Source organism: Myxocyprinus asiaticus, chromosome 47 (assembly GCF_019703515.2).
Source record: "Myxocyprinus asiaticus isolate MX2 ecotype Aquarium Trade chromosome 47, UBuf_Myxa_2, whole genome shotgun sequence".
NCBI classification, from domain to species: domain Eukaryota; kingdom Metazoa; phylum Chordata; class Actinopteri; order Cypriniformes; family Catostomidae; genus Myxocyprinus; species Myxocyprinus asiaticus.
This window is the reverse complement of record NC_059390.1, coordinates 15,891,694-15,910,958: the sequence shown is the minus strand read 5'-3', so window position 1 is coordinate 15,910,958 and position 19,265 is coordinate 15,891,694. Positions and strand designations below refer to the sequence as shown.

General features: G+C 41.0%; 1 protein-coding gene across 7 annotated transcripts in view; it reads left to right on the top strand.

The window, feature by feature from the left end:
• The window catches only part of LOC127436639 (transcription factor SOX-5-like), a 318,833-nt gene that overhangs the window by 280,276 nt on the left and 19,292 nt on the right, over nucleotides 1-19,265 (top strand). For 6 of the 7 annotated variants that reach the window (XM_051690889.1, XM_051690891.1, XM_051690890.1 and 3 more), the window contains 2 exons: nucleotides 10,495-10,644; nucleotides 16,765-16,936. In XM_051690889.1, coding sequence (XP_051546849.1) covers nucleotides 10,495-10,644; nucleotides 16,765-16,936 — 322 coding nt within the window. The remainder of the gene's footprint in view (nucleotides 1-10,494; nucleotides 10,645-16,764; nucleotides 16,937-19,265) is intronic. The other variant, XM_051690893.1, reaches the window with a different exon arrangement.

Sequence of the window (19,265 nt, the reverse complement as noted above, 5' to 3'; positions counted from 1 at the left end):
GTCGAACCCTATTTCAGCCTCGCTGTCAAAAAAAAGAAAAAAAAAAAAAAAACGCCCAAGAACTCGCCCAGCAGTAAACATTAATCTCTTTGGCTCTCTTCTTTCCTGCTCTCTGGCAAGATGAGAGGAGTGGAGCACTTGTTTGCTTTGTTAGTATGCCGTAAATCTCCCAGATGAAAAAGGTGCACATCTGCTTTGGCGCTCTGTTTGTGTGTGAGAGGACTGTGTACCTACTCACTCTCGCCCAGTATGCACAAGTGCTGAGCGGTTACTCAGGACCTCTGTCCCCAGGTTAAGAGCCTGGCTGTTTGAGATGCATTAACCCAAAGAGCCAGGCTAAGAGGCCAAACGTATTCTGCCACCATTAGCCAAACACAGCTGCATGCAGAAGCACATTAAAGTGAATTTTAATAGGGCCTTTCACATGGACACATATTTATACACATATCACGAATTAAACATATGTAAGAGGTATAAATGGCTCTCACACTTATGCACTTATGCAGAAGCAGGTGGTATTCTTAGGTGCCCTCTGGATAATGGTAACAAAACAGGATGTTTTTGGGTTTTTTTACATGCCATGTCTGTGCTCTGGTTGACTGGCTTACAACTAGAATCTTGTCTTGTGTGATTTTATCTGCCTCAGATCTTGTCTCCATATGTTCCTTCATGTTAAGATTTTAAAAAATCCCTGACTGAACAGCTTTGTCAGGCGCAATTGGATTTCACCAGAAAAACAACTGGGGGAAAAACAACAACAACATCCAATGTCACTGTTTTCTCATTCCAGCCTCAAATCTCCTTTGCAACACACACACACACACACACTCACACTCACACACACAGATTAAGGCTTTGTTACAAAGAAAATGATTTACTCGGACTAACCCAAATACAGATCTCAGGTCTCGGAGCGCTGGATTTCCTTTGGGAGAATCTGCACGTCTCATCTTCAGACCCCCCAACACGATGAGAGGTCTGAAATATTCACCCGTCACAGGGTCATTCGAACAGACCTATAACAAAACTCGTCTGCTTAATGTACACGTGCACAAGTCATACATTCTTGCACTACAGTAAGTGAAAGAATCCAATGGGTCAAAGCTGTGGCTTAGCAGTTAGCACATATGCTCTTTTTAATGGTCAATACCAATATATAGATATTGGCTGATGGCTTATATAATGCAAAAATATATAATTCAATTAAATTAAAGCAAAATTAATAACATTTCTAAAATGAAAAAATATATATAAAACAACAAAAACATATTTAATACAAGTAAAAATGAATAAAAACAAAAACAAAATTATTAGCAAAATTAAAGCAGTTTATGAAAATAAATAAGTTTTTATTTATTTTTAAATATATTAAAAATGCAAAAACTTTATGGATTTGAATACAAATATTTCTTATATTTCCTTTTTATATTTCTAAAAATGTACTCAAACATCATGAAAAAGTGCTGTCTATTGACAGGGTTGTCAGTACAAAAAAAATCAGAAGATCGATCCACCTGGCCAATATATTGTTCTTCACTAGTGGTGCTGATGCAGGCAGCGTTCAAATCCAGCTGGCCACGTTTCTGGATCCTTGTGCCACCACTTCTCTGCTTTTTTTGCCCTGCCTCTTCTATGCTATTAATAGAAAGGCCACAATAACATTTTGAAAAGAATCATTTGGACTATAACAATGACATATGACTGTAACAGTGTATATACTGTTATTATGTTTTGTATACTGTATTTACATTGAGTGTATATGTTCAAAGTGTTTGGAGAAATGAATGACTTTCTGTAGCAGTTTTCTTACTTAATTTACATGTTTCAACACTCCTGCAAACGGCAGACAGAACAGCTGTGTGATAATGTTCACCTATGCACCGGCCATTAAACAAGGCTTCTGTGTGGGTGTGGGTGTGTGTGTGTGTGTGTGTGTGTGTGTGTGTGTGTGTGTGTGTGTGTGTGTGTGTGTGTGTGTGTGAGAGAGAGAGAGAGAGAGAGAGAGCGAGAGAGAGAGAGAGGGAAAGAGTTCAGGGGTCACTGTCTTAAAGGTGTCTCCCATTACTCACTTCAAGCCACTGCTGTGGTCTAGAAACCTGTGGTCACAAACCCACTCACTTAAATGAGCTCACAGTTCACAGTGGCCTAAAATTCTTTAAGCAACAAAATCAACCTGCATAACCCACCTAAACCACACACATACTGTACACAAAACTTGATCTTAAAGGAATAGTTCACTCAAAAATGAAAATTCTGGCATAATTTACTCACCCTCATGTCATTCAAAACCCTCATGACTTTCTTTCTTCCATGGAACACAAAAGGAGATATTAAACAGAATGAGAGTCTCATTCACAAGATACATTTTTAGGTGAACAATCTCTTTAAACACCTTTAGATTGAGACGGCGTAAAAGGCAATGACAGTGGCTATGACTGTGAGGGAATGGATGGATAGAGATATGAAAGAATAGATAGCGATATGTGAGAAGAAAAGCACACTAGGAATGGAAAGGTACAAGCTGTGAGCAGCCATACTAAAGAGGTATAAAGTGGGTCAATGGAGGAGGTCAGCCATCATATGTGGAGGCAGATGTTGGACCATATTGCACCGGATTACTGCTGCTCACAGGAGAATGCAGGAGAAAAAGAAAGAGAATGTATTTAATTCCTTTTATCAGCAGTAAGAAATAGTACATTTATTTTCATTTGTAGTTCAAAACCCCAACTATTTATTTTTGAACGGGCACTTGTGTGTGACTGGTGATAAGCGCCTTGCATTCCTATCAGATACTGATCTAGTGGCATTGTCCTGCCCTGTTGAGGTCAGTGACACTGTTAATAGATAGCATGGCTGGATTGATCCTGTACAGCTCATCCTATCTGCAACCAGACCATAGTAAGTTTACATAAGTTGTTATGTATTCCCTGCGTATCACATAATGGGAGTGTTATTTTGACTAAAAAGCTCACTAAAACCTGGACTGAGAAAACAAAACTGTATTTAAACATCTCATTCTCGATGATACGAAAAAATAATTAGGCAGTGCAAAAAGAGAAAAAATATCCCACCTCACAATAGATTTTAATTTTTTTTTTTTTTTAGTTTTCGTAAACACTAGCTTTAGCGCTAATTGACACTTAGCGAAGGAGATTTTTGGCAACATCTTCTTTCAGACGCAACTCATGTCGAAGTTCAGTCCCGCCTGGCACGCTAATCAAAATGCTGCAGCCAGTATTTAGTTTAGAACAAAAAAAAAACACGACAACAACAATAAGAATTGACAACAACAGTGAAACAACAAGACGCACAAGTCAGAATGAAAGCACAAAAGCCAGCGGTGATCGAAACGACAATAGCTGAGAGGATCACTCTAAACTGCTTCTATTTTGACAACAAAGCAAGATGGGACAAGAAGCTCATAATCAGAGTAAAGCAGGGGATTATGGGAGAGCGAAAGATGTCTGCTCAGCATCATAAAGACTCTGAGATCCACTCCAACGGATAGCGCTGACAGCGGCCCGTCTCGCAGCGCCAAGGGAGGGGACGGGGGCTTAGTGAGGATTGGGGGAGGGGGCTTTGTTAAAACATGTGTCACCAAGACTAATACTCTCCAATCAGCCTTATGAGTTAAAGCGCAAATGCCAATCTATCTTCTCCCATTACCCTGCACATACGTACAAACACACACACTACTTATGGCATTCACAATTTACCTGCTAGATCGGACTTGGCTGAAATAAGGTGCAGGTTTACAAAATGCATAGCAGTTCTGAAATTTTGCATCGGTTTGGGGCCTCTGTCTGGAGACCCGAGACATAAAACAGGAATAAATGCAATTAATTTTCAAATACTAAGATTTTCTGATTGGTTCCAGCTGTCTATTTCGAGAAGTTTTATTGTATTGTGTTTTTGGCAGGGTCATACTGACCCCAAACAGAAGCACTGTGAGTTTGATACTTGAAAACTATCTATATATTTAAAAAATATATATGCCTACTTTGTAATACAACAGAGGGTTTTCACCCAAAAATGAATATTCTGTCATTACTCACCCTCATGTCATCCCAAACCCATATGGCTTTCTTTCTTTTAAGAGAAGAAATTTTAAAGAATGTTGATGTTGCTCTTTTTCCATACAATGAACGTGAATAGGAACTGAGGCCACATCCACATTAACAAGTTTTCGTTTGAAAACGCATTGATTTTGATGCATTTACACCTCTCATCCAAACTGGAACAGCGTTTTCCTCCCCCGAAAATGGACACTTTCTAAAACACACTAATATTGAGTACTTTGGAAAACAATGACTTTAAAGAAACAGAGATTTCAAATAAAAACTAATTAAAACGCTTTGATTTTGCAACATTTACGCCTCTCATCCACACTTGAATGGTGTTTTCCTCCACCAAAAATTGACACTTTCGGAAACACTTTCTAGTACTGAGTACTTCAGAAAACGATGATATTATACCCTGTCTACACCAGACACGAGCAGCACGATGTGATGCAACAAAAGTGAATCGCTCACATTATAATTAATAAAGCGGTCAACACTGCATTCGTCCGTTGCATCGACAGTAAACAGATGCCCCATTCTATTTTGCACTGCACACGCTGGCGCTACTCCTACCAACAAGATAAATAAACGGTTTAGAATGTTTGCTTTGACATGTCTAGTGTAGACAGCCTCAAGGCGTTGCAATGCAACATAGCTTGCCTTCAGTGTAGACAGAGTGTTAGAAAACTGAAAACAGAGATAAAAATATATTTTTTAAAATAAGCGAAAACACGTGGATGTGGTCTGAGGCTGTTAACATTCTGCCTAACATCTCTTTTTGTATTCCATGGGAAAAAGAAAGTCTTACGGGATTGGAACAACATGAAGGTGAGTAAATGATGACAGAATATTCATTTTAGGGCAAACTGTCGCTTTAAATCTTTAGTAATATGTCAGACTGGCTTTAAATTGATCAGATGAACGTATTAAAATCATTTGACGGGAAAAAAGAGGTGAATCATTATTTTAACACAGAAAGTTATCATAAAGACAGTAAAGTAAATCTCAACAGAACATGAGGGTTACATACACATACATACAATAGTTAAGGAGAATTACAGCTGGCCTAAGACTCCTGTAGGGATTAGAGAGTGAGAGAAGCAAAGAGGAAGAGCTTTAAGAGTTCAAACGGACGCAGCTTGACTGAAGGAGTCAAGAGGAAGGCAGTCCTATCAAATCCCTTACAGATACACCCTCCCCCGTTCAGCACCTCTGTGTGTGTATTTTTGTGTAAGGCTGACATTTAAATTCCTCTGTTACATCCCCACTTTTGAGATTAGCCACCGCTCACCTCCCTATTCTCACTGTGTGTGTGCATACGTGTGCCCGTGGGCACTCAAGGGGCATTGTGCTGTCACTTCCTGTTTGCTCACGCTGGCGATGGGGTGGCAGAGCTTTGAGCATGTTCAGTGAATGTGTGTGTGTGTGTGTGTGTGTCACTCACAGACCTGGCCAGTCTAATAGTTCTGACTGACAGGAGCTGGCCCTGTTATAGAACTCAATTCAGAGAAAAAATTAAACAGTCTGATGCAGTGGACCAGACACAGAGCATCTTGCCCTATCTCTGCCTCTCTCACTCAAACAAACATACACACACGCACAGGCAGGGCACATTCCAACAGGGGCTGCATGTCACTCAGGCACTCATGCTCAGGCACACACACAACCAGGTGCCATGGTGGGAGTAATTGAACAGAAATGAGCAACAAGGACTTTATTTCATGTCCTGCTACCCTGCGCTGACTACAGCTCGCACAGTGAGGTCACCTCCTGATCAGAGATCTAGAGAAGTGTGTGTGTGTGTGTGTATGTGTGTGTGTGTGAGAGAGAGAGAGAGAGAGAGAGAGAGAGTGAATGAGTGTGCTGAGATGGTATATAACTTGTGCACAACCTGAAGCAGATTATATTATACCATATTGTTTCTATTCAAACAGCATACTCTTTTTCTATACCAAGTTTTAAAAGTACACAATTATTTATACTATACTGTACAATATAGTATGAATTTTGGTAAATTGGGCCACTTTATGCCATTAATCACAAAACGTGGTCCAATTTACCTAAATTCACCATATTATACTGTACATTAAAACGTGTTGATGCCTAATTTTACAAGCAAGTGATATTGCTTAGTCTAAGTACTTTTTACCCTACTTAGTGTAAGTATAGTGTTTTTTGTGCAAAAATAGGTAAAACTGTATATATTTATCATATTAGCCATGATATCAGTTATTTGCCATAACATAATTATACAATAATTATCAGTTATTGTATCAGCTGGAATTTCTTTTATCAACGCATTCCTACTTTCAATCCGGATATTGTAGCATACAGTTAATTCCACAGTGTCTCAATATTTCCCTTTTTGATGAAAACAAATTCTGTGCTTATTAACTTAATTAACAAATGTGGGCTGATAAAAGCAAGCGTGTGTGGATTGAGATGTTCTGTGTCTCTCAGTGTGATGGTTTGTTAATCTGTGAGTGTTCTCATCTGATAGAAATATTTAATTCTAGCAGATACAGCAGACAGAAGATTGTGACAGAGAGTGTGCTGTAGAGGTTGAGAGAGAAAGAGAGAAAATGTTGTGGACATTTGCATAAACCAGTCTTTGTTTCCTGCTGGTGGCTGGCAGCCAGAGATGAACAGAAGGACGGAAGTTTTACTCACAAACAGCCACTCGCTTCCAAATCTTAAAGAGAAAAATACTATTTCAAAAACAGCCCATCTCTGCTGCTACTGTAAACACAGATTAAGTTCCTCATCTTATCCCACAAATACAATAAAAAATGCCCCTTTCTCTCTGTCCTCAAAGTCCACAAAATTGTGCATAAAATCTGCACAAATTCAGGAATTTCACAAACAGCTCTGGGAATCTGATGTGATATATACTAAATATATATACTGTATATATATGGTAGATTTTGGATTTGGGGAACAAACACTACTGTTAAAGGGGTAGTTCACCCAAAAAAATTAATTCTTTCTCTTATTTACTTACCCTCATATTGTTCCAGATCTGTATAACTTCTTTCTTCCATTATTCCAATGGCTCCTGTAAAGACTTTAAAACTTAAACCTAGAGCTGAGCCCTGTATTGACGATAACGTACGCTCTTTGAGGCAGATCTGTAGAAGAGCGGAGCATAAGTGGAAAAAGGACAGGCTCCAGATTTCCTTTGAAACACTTAGTGATTTATTATCAAAATTCCAGAAGGAAGTGAGAGTATCGAAATCCAGGTATTTTGTGGAAACCATTAACAAGAATTAACATAGACCCAAAACTCTTTTTACTATTTTTAATGCTGTTGTTAATCCAACTGTTTGTGAGTACCCAACTGTGTCAAAAACTGTGTGTGAGGATTTTCTTAGATTTTTTGTTAATAAGATCAATGATATCAGATTGGGGATATCTCCCCCTGCTTTTGATCCTTCCATTCCCTCTGTTTGTACTGCTGAGTTCAGTCAGTTTGAACCTATTTCTTTTATACATCTTCAAGAAATAGTGGGTCAGTTAAAGCCATCAGGCTCGTCCATTGATGCTATTCCTCCATATTTCCTGAAACCAGTTTTTGATGCAGTGGGTCCCTACTTTTTGACTATGATAAATCGATGTTTTGAAACTAGTACTGTACCTGATGTGTTAAAACATGCCACAGTTTATCCCTTGCTTAAGAGACCGAACTTAGACCCTACTGTTTTAGCCAATTTTAGACCTATTTCTAATCTGTCTTATATTACAAAGATCTTAGAGAAAATAGTTTTACAACAACTTCTGAGTTTTCTTGACAAAAATAAGATCTTTGAGGTTTTTAAATCAGGTTTTAGAAAACACCACTCGACAGAGACTGCACTTTTGAAGGTTTTAAATGATATTTTACTAACTCGTGATGCTGGGGACTTTGCTGTGCTTGTGCTCCTAGATTTGAGTGCTGCTTTCGATACTGTGGACCATGCTGTCCTTCTTGCTCGATTGGAGAACTGTGCTGGTATGAAAGGAAGTGCTCTTACATGGTTTAAATCATATCTTTCTCATAGAAGTTTTAAAGTTAACATTGGTGAACATTCATCTGAGGCAGCTTCTCTTTCGTGTGGTGTGCCCCAGGGATCTATCTTAGCTCCCATTCTTATTTCATTATATATGCTCCCATTAGGTTCTATCTCTAGGAAGCATGGGCTGTCGTTCCATTGCTATGCAGATGATACTCAAATCTATCTGCCCTTAAAAAAGAGTTCTGATGGTTTGGAAGCACTTATGACCTGTTTGTCTGATGTGAAGGCCTGGTTGTCTTAAAATTTTCTTAATTTTAATGAGAGTAAAACTGAAATAATAGTGTTTGGTCCGTCGGATTCATTTAGTACACCCAAAATAAATCTCGGTGATTTATCCTCTTCTGTGAAGCCTTGGGTTAAAAATCTGGGTGTTGTTTTTGATGATGGTTTGAAATTTGACAAACAAAATTTGATAAATACAGTGGTCAAATCATGTTTCTTTCAGCTTCGACTATTAGCAAAAGTAAAATCTTTCCTGTCTAGTAAAGATTTTGAAAAAGTAATTCATGCCTTTATTACATCTAGGCTGGATTACTGTAACTCACTGTATTTTGGGATTAGTCAGTCAGCTCTATCCCACTTGCAGATAGTTCAAAATGCGGCTGCAAGTCTTTTAATCAGTACTAAAAAATGAGATCACATTGCACCGGTTTTACGTTCTTTGCATTGGTTGCCTGTGCGATATCGAGTACATTTCAAAATTCTTCTTTTAATGTTTAAATCTTTAAATGGTTTGGCTCCTCCTTATCTTTCGGATTTACTGACTGAACATCATCCGGTTTTGTCTCTCCAGTCATCCAACCAGAGATTGTTGTGCATCCCGAAGTCGAAGCTGAAATGTAGGTGTGACCACGCCTTTTCGGTAGCTGCCCCCAGATTGTGGAATGCTCTGCCCTTCTGTATTAAATATGCACCATCACTATCTGTTTTTAAATCTAAGCTAAAAACCTATCTCTTTGATTTGGCATATTATCAATGAGGAAGTTTGATTGCACTGTATTTTAGAAATGATATTGTATTGTCTAAGTGTTCTGTTTTTTATTGTGCAGCACAATAGTCAACCCTGGTTGTGTTTAATGGTGCTATATAAATAAAATTGACATTGACATTAAACACAGAAAGAGATTTTAGGCAGTCTGTTAGACTTAGTCGCCATTCACTTTCTTTGCATTTATTTTCCATGCAATGCAAGTGAATGGTGCCTGAGACAAACATACTACCTTACATATTTTGTGTTCCACAGAAGTGAGTCATTTGGGTTTGGGATAACATGTGGGTGAGTAAATGATGACAGAATTGTTGTGTTTTTGGGTGAACTATCAAAAACATAAAATTTGGGAGGCATGGTAGCTCAGCAAGTAAAGACACTGACTATCACACCTGGAGTCGCAAGTTCAAATCCAGGGCGTGCTGAGTGACTCTTGTCAGGCTTCCTAAGCAACCAATTGGCCTGGTTGCTAGGGTGGGTAGAGTCATGTTGGGTTAATCTCCTCATGGTCGCTGTAATGTGGTCCTCACTCTCGGTGGGGCGTGTGGTGAGTTGTGCGTGGATGCCATGGAGTATAGCGTGAGCCTCCATACGCGCTAGGTCTCCATGGTAATGCGCTCAATAAGCCACATGATAAGATGCGCGGATTGACAGTCTCAGACACGGAGGCAACTGAGATTCGTCCTCTGCCACCCGGATTGAGGTGAGTCACTACACCACCACGAGGACCTAGAGTGCATTGGGAACTGGGCATGCCAAATTGAGGAGAAAAATACATTTTTATTAAGAAAATAGAAAAAAAGTTAAACAATAGAAAAAGGCAAAACCTTTGTTTTAATTATTTTATTTTATTTTTCTGTGAAATAGCAGTATGCTGCAGGACTTTTTGAATCATTCTGGCAGATATTTTTCAGAGTTTTAAGAGTGTGCTCTCTCGGGCCCATCCTGGTGTGCGTTCTTAAATGGGAGTAAAAGAATCAACAGGGGTCCGGCATTTGTTTCCACTTCCAGTGGCTGAGAGATTCACAGCTTCTCTCTTTACATAAACACATTCACAAGTTTTTCACCTTGAGAGGCACTTTTTCACTCTTTTCTTTCCATAGCGAATATGACCCTCATGGTGAGTGCGTTTTTTTCCCAGGATGCACCTTGGCGGGAACATGTCTCACTCAGGCGTCTGCTAGCTGTTAGCGTAGCCCCCTGAGGCCGCGTGGTGGAACATAAAGTGACAGCTCTGTCCCCTCACACATAAACAACCATCAGCCCTCTCCACTAATGGCCAAAGCAGCTTTTTTTGTTTGTTTGTGCATTGCATGTATTCATTTATTCATGGGCCTTTCTCTCTTCTTCATCCACTCTTCTGTCCCTTTTCTCTCTGTCTGTCTCTGAGCAGCAGTTGTATGCAGCTCAGCTGGCTGCCATGCAGGTGTCTCCAGGGGCCAAACACAGCACAGTGCCTCAGGCCAACCTGGCAACCGGCACACTCTCGCCCACCAGCGGCCAGAGCGAGAAAAACAGAAGCACCCCGCCACCAAAGCCCAAGGTATGAGTGTGTGTGAAGAATTTGTGTGCAGACAACAAGGGGTGTAGAAACAATCTAAAAAGTGGGATGGGGAGCACATTTTAAACCTTATTAGCTTTGCTAATGAATATTAATTAGGTTTACACAAGCTCTTAAAATATAATGATTATTGCCTAAAAAGTGTGGGGACAAACTTGGAAATTTCTAAAAGGTAAAGGTTGCTACGCCCCTGCAGAATACTTCTTACATTTTCCATCCAGAGCTAATAGTCTTTGTATGTACTGGTTTTGATGTTCTTTTGGTTGACTACCCATAATTCTTGCAAGCTGGAACCATGCCCTCATTTGTCCATGCCTTGGTGCATTGTTGCATTTTGAGTGCTATGTACGCCCAGTGCTGAAGCAGCAGGCACCAGTGCAGTTTTTGAACCCGAAGTCTAGCCGCCACTGTTGTCTTGCACCTTATATGCTATATAAGGCTCTGAGCAGGTATGTTTCCCTTTGGCTAGTGTGACCACGGGAGTCTGTGGCTATCTGAGCGGAATAAAGCTCCATGAATATCAGGCAGGGCAGAAATTAAAGCTGGCTGCCTGACCTCTCTCCCCTCCTGCTGGGCTGGTCATTCTAGACACCCGGGCACCCCTGCAAGCCCATTCTGTCCTGCTCAGCAGTACAATAGCTGGACGGTGGGGCGGCCAGAACTGGATAAACATGTGTGAAGGCCTGTTGCCTGATCCTTCTCCGGCCTTGAGCCATGGTGGAGGCGGGATACCATGTTTGGATACAGATCTGGAGCTAAAACGGATGCCTGTTGCATAGAGAAAGAGCTCTAGATAGATCGTGATGTCTTTCTGGTGGGTTGTGGATGATGCCTGAATGCTGGTGGAAACCAAGAGCTGTTCCTGAAGATTTTATGGTTGCAATCATTTGGCTCGGGCCCCCGCAGGTCATTGTGTCAGAGGGTAATGAAGGCCCCTTTTCCTCACACATTTGTCCCTTTGTTGTCTCAAGACCAAATACACAGAGTAAAGAAAGAGCGATGGAGATTATGCAATAATTGGCAGTGCAGCCTGCACCTCTCGAGCCTCCACAGTCACCAAGCCTTGAGAATATTACCTCTCTTCTTTAAGTTTAAGTGTCTAATTTGTGTGCCACTAGCATCACCAATCGGAATTGCATAAATATTGAATGTTTCTGGTTTCCGGAACATCCAAATGTCTTCCATTGGTCAAAAAAAACAGATATCCCCGCCCCAAAATCACACCAATGTTTGAGCCAATGTTGCTGTGTTGGGCCGGTCGGGATGCTCAAATAAGCAGAGCAATATTTTTATAGCACCACAGAGCCATGGTGCTATAATTTTCGAGGAAATCAACCTACAAATGGCTTACTTATAGTTGTCTGCAAATTAAGATGGAATTTGGAGTATTCTTTTACATTTGAACAATTACACACCTTTAAGTATACAGTATCTTTCTATCGCTCTTTCTATTTCATATTTCCCCCCATCAAGTATCTCAAAGTGGATTCAGAGCTCTCTCTGTGTCATGCACCTTAACTCTCTCTTTTCAATCCTCAAATTTCCTGCAATCACAGCTATCGCTTTCCCTGTTGTCTACAGCTTTTGCCGTTGTAGAGGGGGCAGCATGTATATTTCAGCATATTACTGTCCTAGGGCAGTTGCCGCTTTTGAGGAGTGTGCCTTGTGTCAGACAGCTGGTTGGACTGGGGCATACAAAGCTTAAGTGCTTTACCCCGGGGGGAGGCCTCACAATTCAGGTGCATCTCACACTCATTATATCACAGTATTCACTCTGTGACCTACTCAGATATACACATCCACACACTCATTCTTTCACTCAAGCTCAGTGCTACCACAGCTGGCTTTGGGATTTCTCTTCTTGGAACTATGAAGTTGCCGCCCATGTGATCGTCTCAGTGGACCACTTCCGTCTTTTGACATGTCTCCGGAGTGTAACTTTTTTGATGGTCTCAGCAGTGAATGTGAAGTTTGTACATGTTCACTGGGTGTAAATCCGTTCTATTCAAATTCACACTGACTGACCACCTAACTTCTTTGGTGGAGTGAGGAACCAGATGAGGGAACACTAAATGTACTGTATTTGTAAATGTAGACAGCCCATGTTTAGGATAAATAGCCTGGCACACACAGGGAGTCATCCTGGTTATTGAAGCTTCAATTCAGGTGATATAAAGCCTGTGTGAATTTGTCACTTTTGTTATATGCAAACACAAGCAATGTACAGTAACTATAAATCTATGATTATTTATTTTATTAACAATTCTGTGGTCACTTACAGTATAGACACAAATCAGGGTTTGAAATTAACACCCCCCAACCAGCCAAATACTGGTATTTCATGCACAGTTGCGAGTAATTTTGCTCACCTACTGTGGCGGGCGACCTGTTAGACATCTCGGAGTGAGATATGACAAGAAATGCTATTAATATCAAAGATGCACTTTGAAGAAACATATGTTGAAGAACAGATGAAAGAAATGCCGCTGATGCTCGTGTCTGATTTGCTGTGTTTTCAAGGTTCACTCTGCCGCAGATAAGCACCGCACAAGCACTTTTCACACAGTGTCACAGCTGCAGCTGAGGCAGGACCCAAACGCAGAGTGAAAAACAAAGGGACCTTATTTAAACCAAAAAAATAGCAAAAAAACAAACATAATCTACCCCGTAAAGGAAAACACAGTCCAGCACTGGAAGCACACTGAAGCTGGGCTGGGGCAGACAGCCTGTATACAGGACCGACTGGAATCGACAGGATCGACTAGGAACAAGGAACACAAACTGGTAATAAGAAACAAGTCAGACATGAACACGAAACAAGACAAACTGGCACTGGACAGCACACACAAGGAGACTAAAATAGGGGGAGAAATCAGACAGGTTAACAAGGGGCAGGTTAAACAAATTAACTAATAATGAGCAGACAAGGAGGCGGGGTATGACGAAAGACTGAGAGACACGAGGCAAAACAGAAACAAAACAAAACCATGTGCTCTCACAAGACACAAAAACCCGAATGGTACGAGCACACATCGGCAAGATAAAAAGGCAATATGCGCCCATGCCAACTGACAGGTAAGACAAGAGAATGCATGAGAACGGCAACAAAGCAATGCCATGCATTCACACACTAGACAAACCTGAGCAAACATTGCGAGGCAAACACCACGTGATGCATGCAACAGGTGACAACACGAGACAAAAGACACCTGTGCGAGAGTTTGGCCACAAATAAACATGACAGCTCAGACCGAAGTGACTGAACCTCAGCAAAACATGAAGACAGATCGCGACCCGGGTGCGCAGCACAAAGCGAGCGCAACGCAAAGCGCATCCGCAGTCGCGAGAGAGAGACACAGGCTATGACATGAGTGCATGCCGCCAAGATGACATAAGTGCAATGCACTCATGCCAATAAAAGACAAGACATGGAGCATGAGTGTCCGGATCCCGACACCGAAACCAAACCAGACAGGGAAGTCAGGATCCAGACACCATGCTCCAGACATGAAACACAAGACCAACCGAAGAGCACACGGCAGGAAAACCACAACTGAAGCCGTGCGCTCACACAAAGACAGAAAACGAAAGACAAGACAGACATAGAACAATGATGTCACTATCTTGTCACACAAAAACCCAGACTGACAGAGTGACAGGATGTGACACGCAGCACACGCATACATAGAGTTCTCACTCTTTCTTCTCTGTTTTAGTCGTCTGAAAACAGTTAGCAAGAATATTGTTGTCTATGAGAACATAGTAAATGATCTCCGACCATCTCGGGAGATATAGATATATAGATAAAGATATATACAGTATATATATATAAACTTACAAATCAAAGTGGCTGGTAAAATTGGGCATTCATCAGCCACTGTGGCTGGTGGGCAAAAAAGTTAATTTCCTACCCTGGACACGATGTAAGTGTTAATTCTACATTTTAAATGACTCGTATGTCTTTTTAAATAAGATTTAAGCTCATTCCACCTTCGCACTCCTCTTTTGTATTTGAGTTGTCTAAGTATCATGTATGACAGCTCCTAAAGCTGGCCTTCCTCCTCTCACACGGCTTTGCCAGTCTCCATTAGTTCTCCTCTCACTGGCTTCATTCGCTTTGGCTAACATCCCACCCTGAGATTTGCTTCTTAGAGAACAATCCACCATCGGGGAGGCAAGCAGGCATTATCTGTCATAAATATTCAGCTTTCCTCTTCAATGCAACATTGCTACACACCAGACACAATATGGGTCATGATACAGTATTCTTCTCAATCGCGTCTTAGTGTACCTCATTGAGGAGGGTCTTTTGTTTGTCTCTCGAATGACTGGGTCCACATCCCACTGGTTCCCCCTCCATTGAGAGCAACGCTAATGAGGACAATCCTGTTACGTCCCATCACAGAGGGAAAGGTCTTAATCAAGCTCTCCAGACCTCCGAGTCTGCTTGCTGTACAGCAGAGGCAAGACGCAGAAGGCTGTCATTTTGAGCTGTTTAGAGTGTCAGGAAAGTAGAGAAACAGCGATTTGGCAAATACAGCAGTACCCTCAGACTTCTGAAATGGAACACTTTGCTTTGTGATTCAATGGCCGTCAGTGTATCATTTGTGCTGCTCCATGGCTGCTGTGCATTTATCATTTTAGGCCATTCGAGACAGACGGTAAGGCTACAGAAACAGGTGTCGGTACAGATACTGCACTCTCCATGTTAACACATATGAGATCCCACCGCAGTGAGAACACAACAGTGACCGAAGACTCCCTCTGCCAGACGAAGATGATTGACAGCTGTGCCGTGGACAAGGGCTGTCGAGGTCATACGATCCTGGAGGCCTGCATGTGCCCACATGCTTACCATGCGGTTCCCACATTTGCCTCATTTGAGCTGTGAAGCTGTTAAGTATAGAAACAGCAGAGAGGATGGAGAGGCTTCGGTGCCAATTGCGCCAGGTCTGGGCCTTTGCAATGTTTTCTTTGTTCTGTTTAGGTGATGGGCGGGGCTGCATCTGCCATACTGAGTTCTAATTGGCCCTAAATCTGGGTGCTTTTCTGATGTGATTACACTGTCAGCAGGGTTTATTTCATAATAGTGATGTCCACATGGTCGAGTATCCACCACTGGTAACTTGCAGAAAAGATGCAGAGTTGTTTATGAAGTCGTTGACCAATAAGGTTGGGCAACTGCCCTAGGACAGTAATATGCTGAAATATACATGCTGCCCCCTCTACAACGGCAAAACTTGTAGACAACAGGGAAAGCGATAGCTGTGATTGCAGGAAATTTGAGAATTGAAAAGAGAGAGTTAAGGTGCATGACACAGAGAGAGCTCTGAATCCACTTTGAAATCTAGTTTTAAACAAGTACCAAGTTCGTAGAAATTTTATATTTCTGTGCATGTTGGTTTCATAATTATTTATTTATTTATTTATTTTTATTTTTTTGGAAAAACAATTATAGCATTTGAAAATTATTTTGAACTTTTTTGAACTATGAAAACATGTTCATCATAGTAGAAATATATTCAATAAATGTTTTGTGTGAATTGCATTTTTTATATATTTTTTTATTTTTATTAATAAATCTAGACAAAAAAAAAGCTCATCACGTCATTTACCCTATTATCTAATTGATTTGTGAACACATCTGAGACTAAAATGCATGTGTTAAATTATCATTAATGGCTTATGTTTATGGAATATGCGAATATTGTGCATTCTGTGCTTGTGTTTGTATGTTTTATTTTTTTTTTCATTAAACGCAACATGTTTGGATGAATATGTGTGTGAATCTTCTCGCCTTAAGCATGTTTCTTTACATAGTATGCTCGCTTTGTCCCTGTTCTCTTGTTTGATTGAGCATGGGTGTGCTGCATGCTGGCAATGAGCAACGTCAATCCAATACTTGACATCAGCAAGTTTATCAACTTGCCTGCACAACCACAATTATTTCACCTTTCCTTAGCTGCATTTGCTGAAAAAACGTCCTATTTCATTATCCCCGGCGTGGGGTCAGCTGATTTGATCCCCGCAGGGAGTTTTGATTGGGTCCCAATCCCTTGAGGAGAAAAATCACACCAAGCCAAACGTGTTGCTGTTTTGCAGGACGAGGGCGCTCAGCCCTTGAATCTGTCGTCCAAGCCTAAGGCATCCGAGAGCAAGTCACCCACCTCCCCCACTTCCCCACAGGTCCCCACCCTGAAGCTGGGCCCCGGATCCCTGAAGCATAGCGCCCCCTCCAGCATCGGAGGACCGCCATCCAGACTCAGCTCCATAGGTACCCGCACCTCCACAGTTTATTACAATTCAATAAGCACACACGAATCGCAACCACTTAATGTTATTTCATATTGCCACGAACATATCTCTCAGGAGCATTTCCTTCTCCCTGGATGTGTTTTTCTGCTTGTATGAGGCAGTAATTGATGTTACATTTTTAGGTTTGTAGAATTTAATTTTGCCTGAAGGGCACATTGTCAAACATTTATTAATCTAAATGGTGGGGGAGAGCTTGTTAAGCAGCTGTGCTTGGAAGTGAAAGGGAGCGAGAGCGCTCGAGACAGAGATGGGAAGCTTTAGCTGCATTTATTTCAGTTGTTTAGAGGTGCTGAATAGAGAAACACAAGCCTTTCTGACAGGCGCTTAGATTAGACAAGCCTCTTATACAACTCTGTTACCACCCACAGCACAAACAACATGCATTAATAACACAATAATGCAATATTCTACCCTCCCCATCCCTCCCCCCTCACAACAGTTAGCCATTTCAGACTTCTTGCCTGTAATCGCAGTGTTTTTCAACAAATCCTGGGATTTAATAGCAGATTAGTGGATTTGCCACCCAGATGTTTTTTATTCTGAAAAATGGATTAGGAAGTAAAGTTTTTCAATGGAATCCTTTGGAACATATTGAGGCGAGCAGTTCTTTTGGATCATTACACTCAAGAGTGCCGTATGTCCCATGATTATTCCATCTGTCGCACGTCTTTAGTGGTCAAGTATCGTAACCGCACGCAATAACAGAAAACCACTTAAAGGGATGGTTCACCCAAAAAAAAAAAAAAAAAAAATAGAACAAAATAAATTGTCATAATTTACTGACACTCATGTTGTTTGAAACCCACCATTTTTGGTTGAGCTATCCCTTTAACATGCTGTCTGTATGACATCGTTCTTGACAGATCTCTTCGTACGCTCTTTTTTGTACAATTTCCTCATCGATCCATCATCCATGTTCTCCATCTTTTTGTCTTTCATCTGTTTGACCTTGCTAAGTGACATCCATCCTGAGACTTCCCAGCCTACTCAACCCCATGTGCCAACCTTTCTGCTCATGTCACTGTCACCATGGAAACACAACACTGGAGCCTGTCAAGGGCTGTGTCCTTTACGCCCATCACTCTCCCCTGCTTTCACTCAGATGTGAAAATGACAAAGTTTTACTTTGCAGTTCACTATTATGTGAAGTGTGCACTGTCATTTGATGTACCTAAAGTGATGTACGTTATAGACTGGGAATATTATCTAAAAAAAAAAAAAATTATGTCATAATTTTCTCACATTACTCAGGTCTTTCTCAACCCGTATGACTTTCTTTCTTCCATTGAACACAAAAGGAGATGTTAGGCAGAATGTTAGCCTCAGTCACCATTCACTTTCATTGCATCTTTCTTCCAGACAATGAAAGTGAATGGTGACTGAGGTGTATTTAGTGTCCCTGTTTTAGAAATATTCCCACAGTAAGGGAATAGTTTGTGTGGTCAGTTCTCTCAGTTTATGCCCCAGACGTTTTTTGACCAGATTAAAGCGACTGTCAGGAAGTGCTTGTGGCGCCAAATCACCCCATGACCTGTGGCCACTTTAGCAGATTCCCCAGATGTGACTTTTAGTAGGTTTCCTTCCTCTGTCATCTCAAATGAAAGCATTTAATCCATCCTATCCAGCATTAACAGCAGGATTAGGCCAGATAAAGACTCATAATCTAGCACAGGTCTTTGTTAGATCTACCCTGGCGAGATAATGCTCCGCCATACACACACATAGACTAGCTAACAGATGCGGCTAACGGCTTGGGTGGTTAAGCTGCTGAGAATAATACAAATAATAGCCATGAAAAGATGGTTGGAAACATCTTTGAAATGCTCGGGGGCAGATGTCGCCGAATGGGCCAAATTAGGCTGTTTAAGGCTTTAATATAAATAATCTCTGCATTTTTTTCCACTTCTAAGATTTCCATGAGCTTTGGTCTGAATAAAAGCCCACAGAATGAGAGAGAGGCTGTATTTATATATGTGGGATATAAGAGACAAATGGCACTTTTTAGCAAATCTGTGAATGTAAAAATGCAGATTTGTGAGATTTTCATCAGGCTTCAGATCATCTACTTTCAACTGGATTTCTTTGCATGCATTTGTATGAGTGTGAGTGTGTGTGTGTGTGTGTGTCAGCTGTAGGGATCTGATGACATTAGCGCTGTAAATAAGAAGCAGTTCACATTCACCTTGATCATATTATGTGTATAGACTTTAGACAATTTAAAGGCCAAAGTATACAGATTTTCTCGACTCACGGACACGGTCATCGTCTATGCGCCAACCACTGACTCA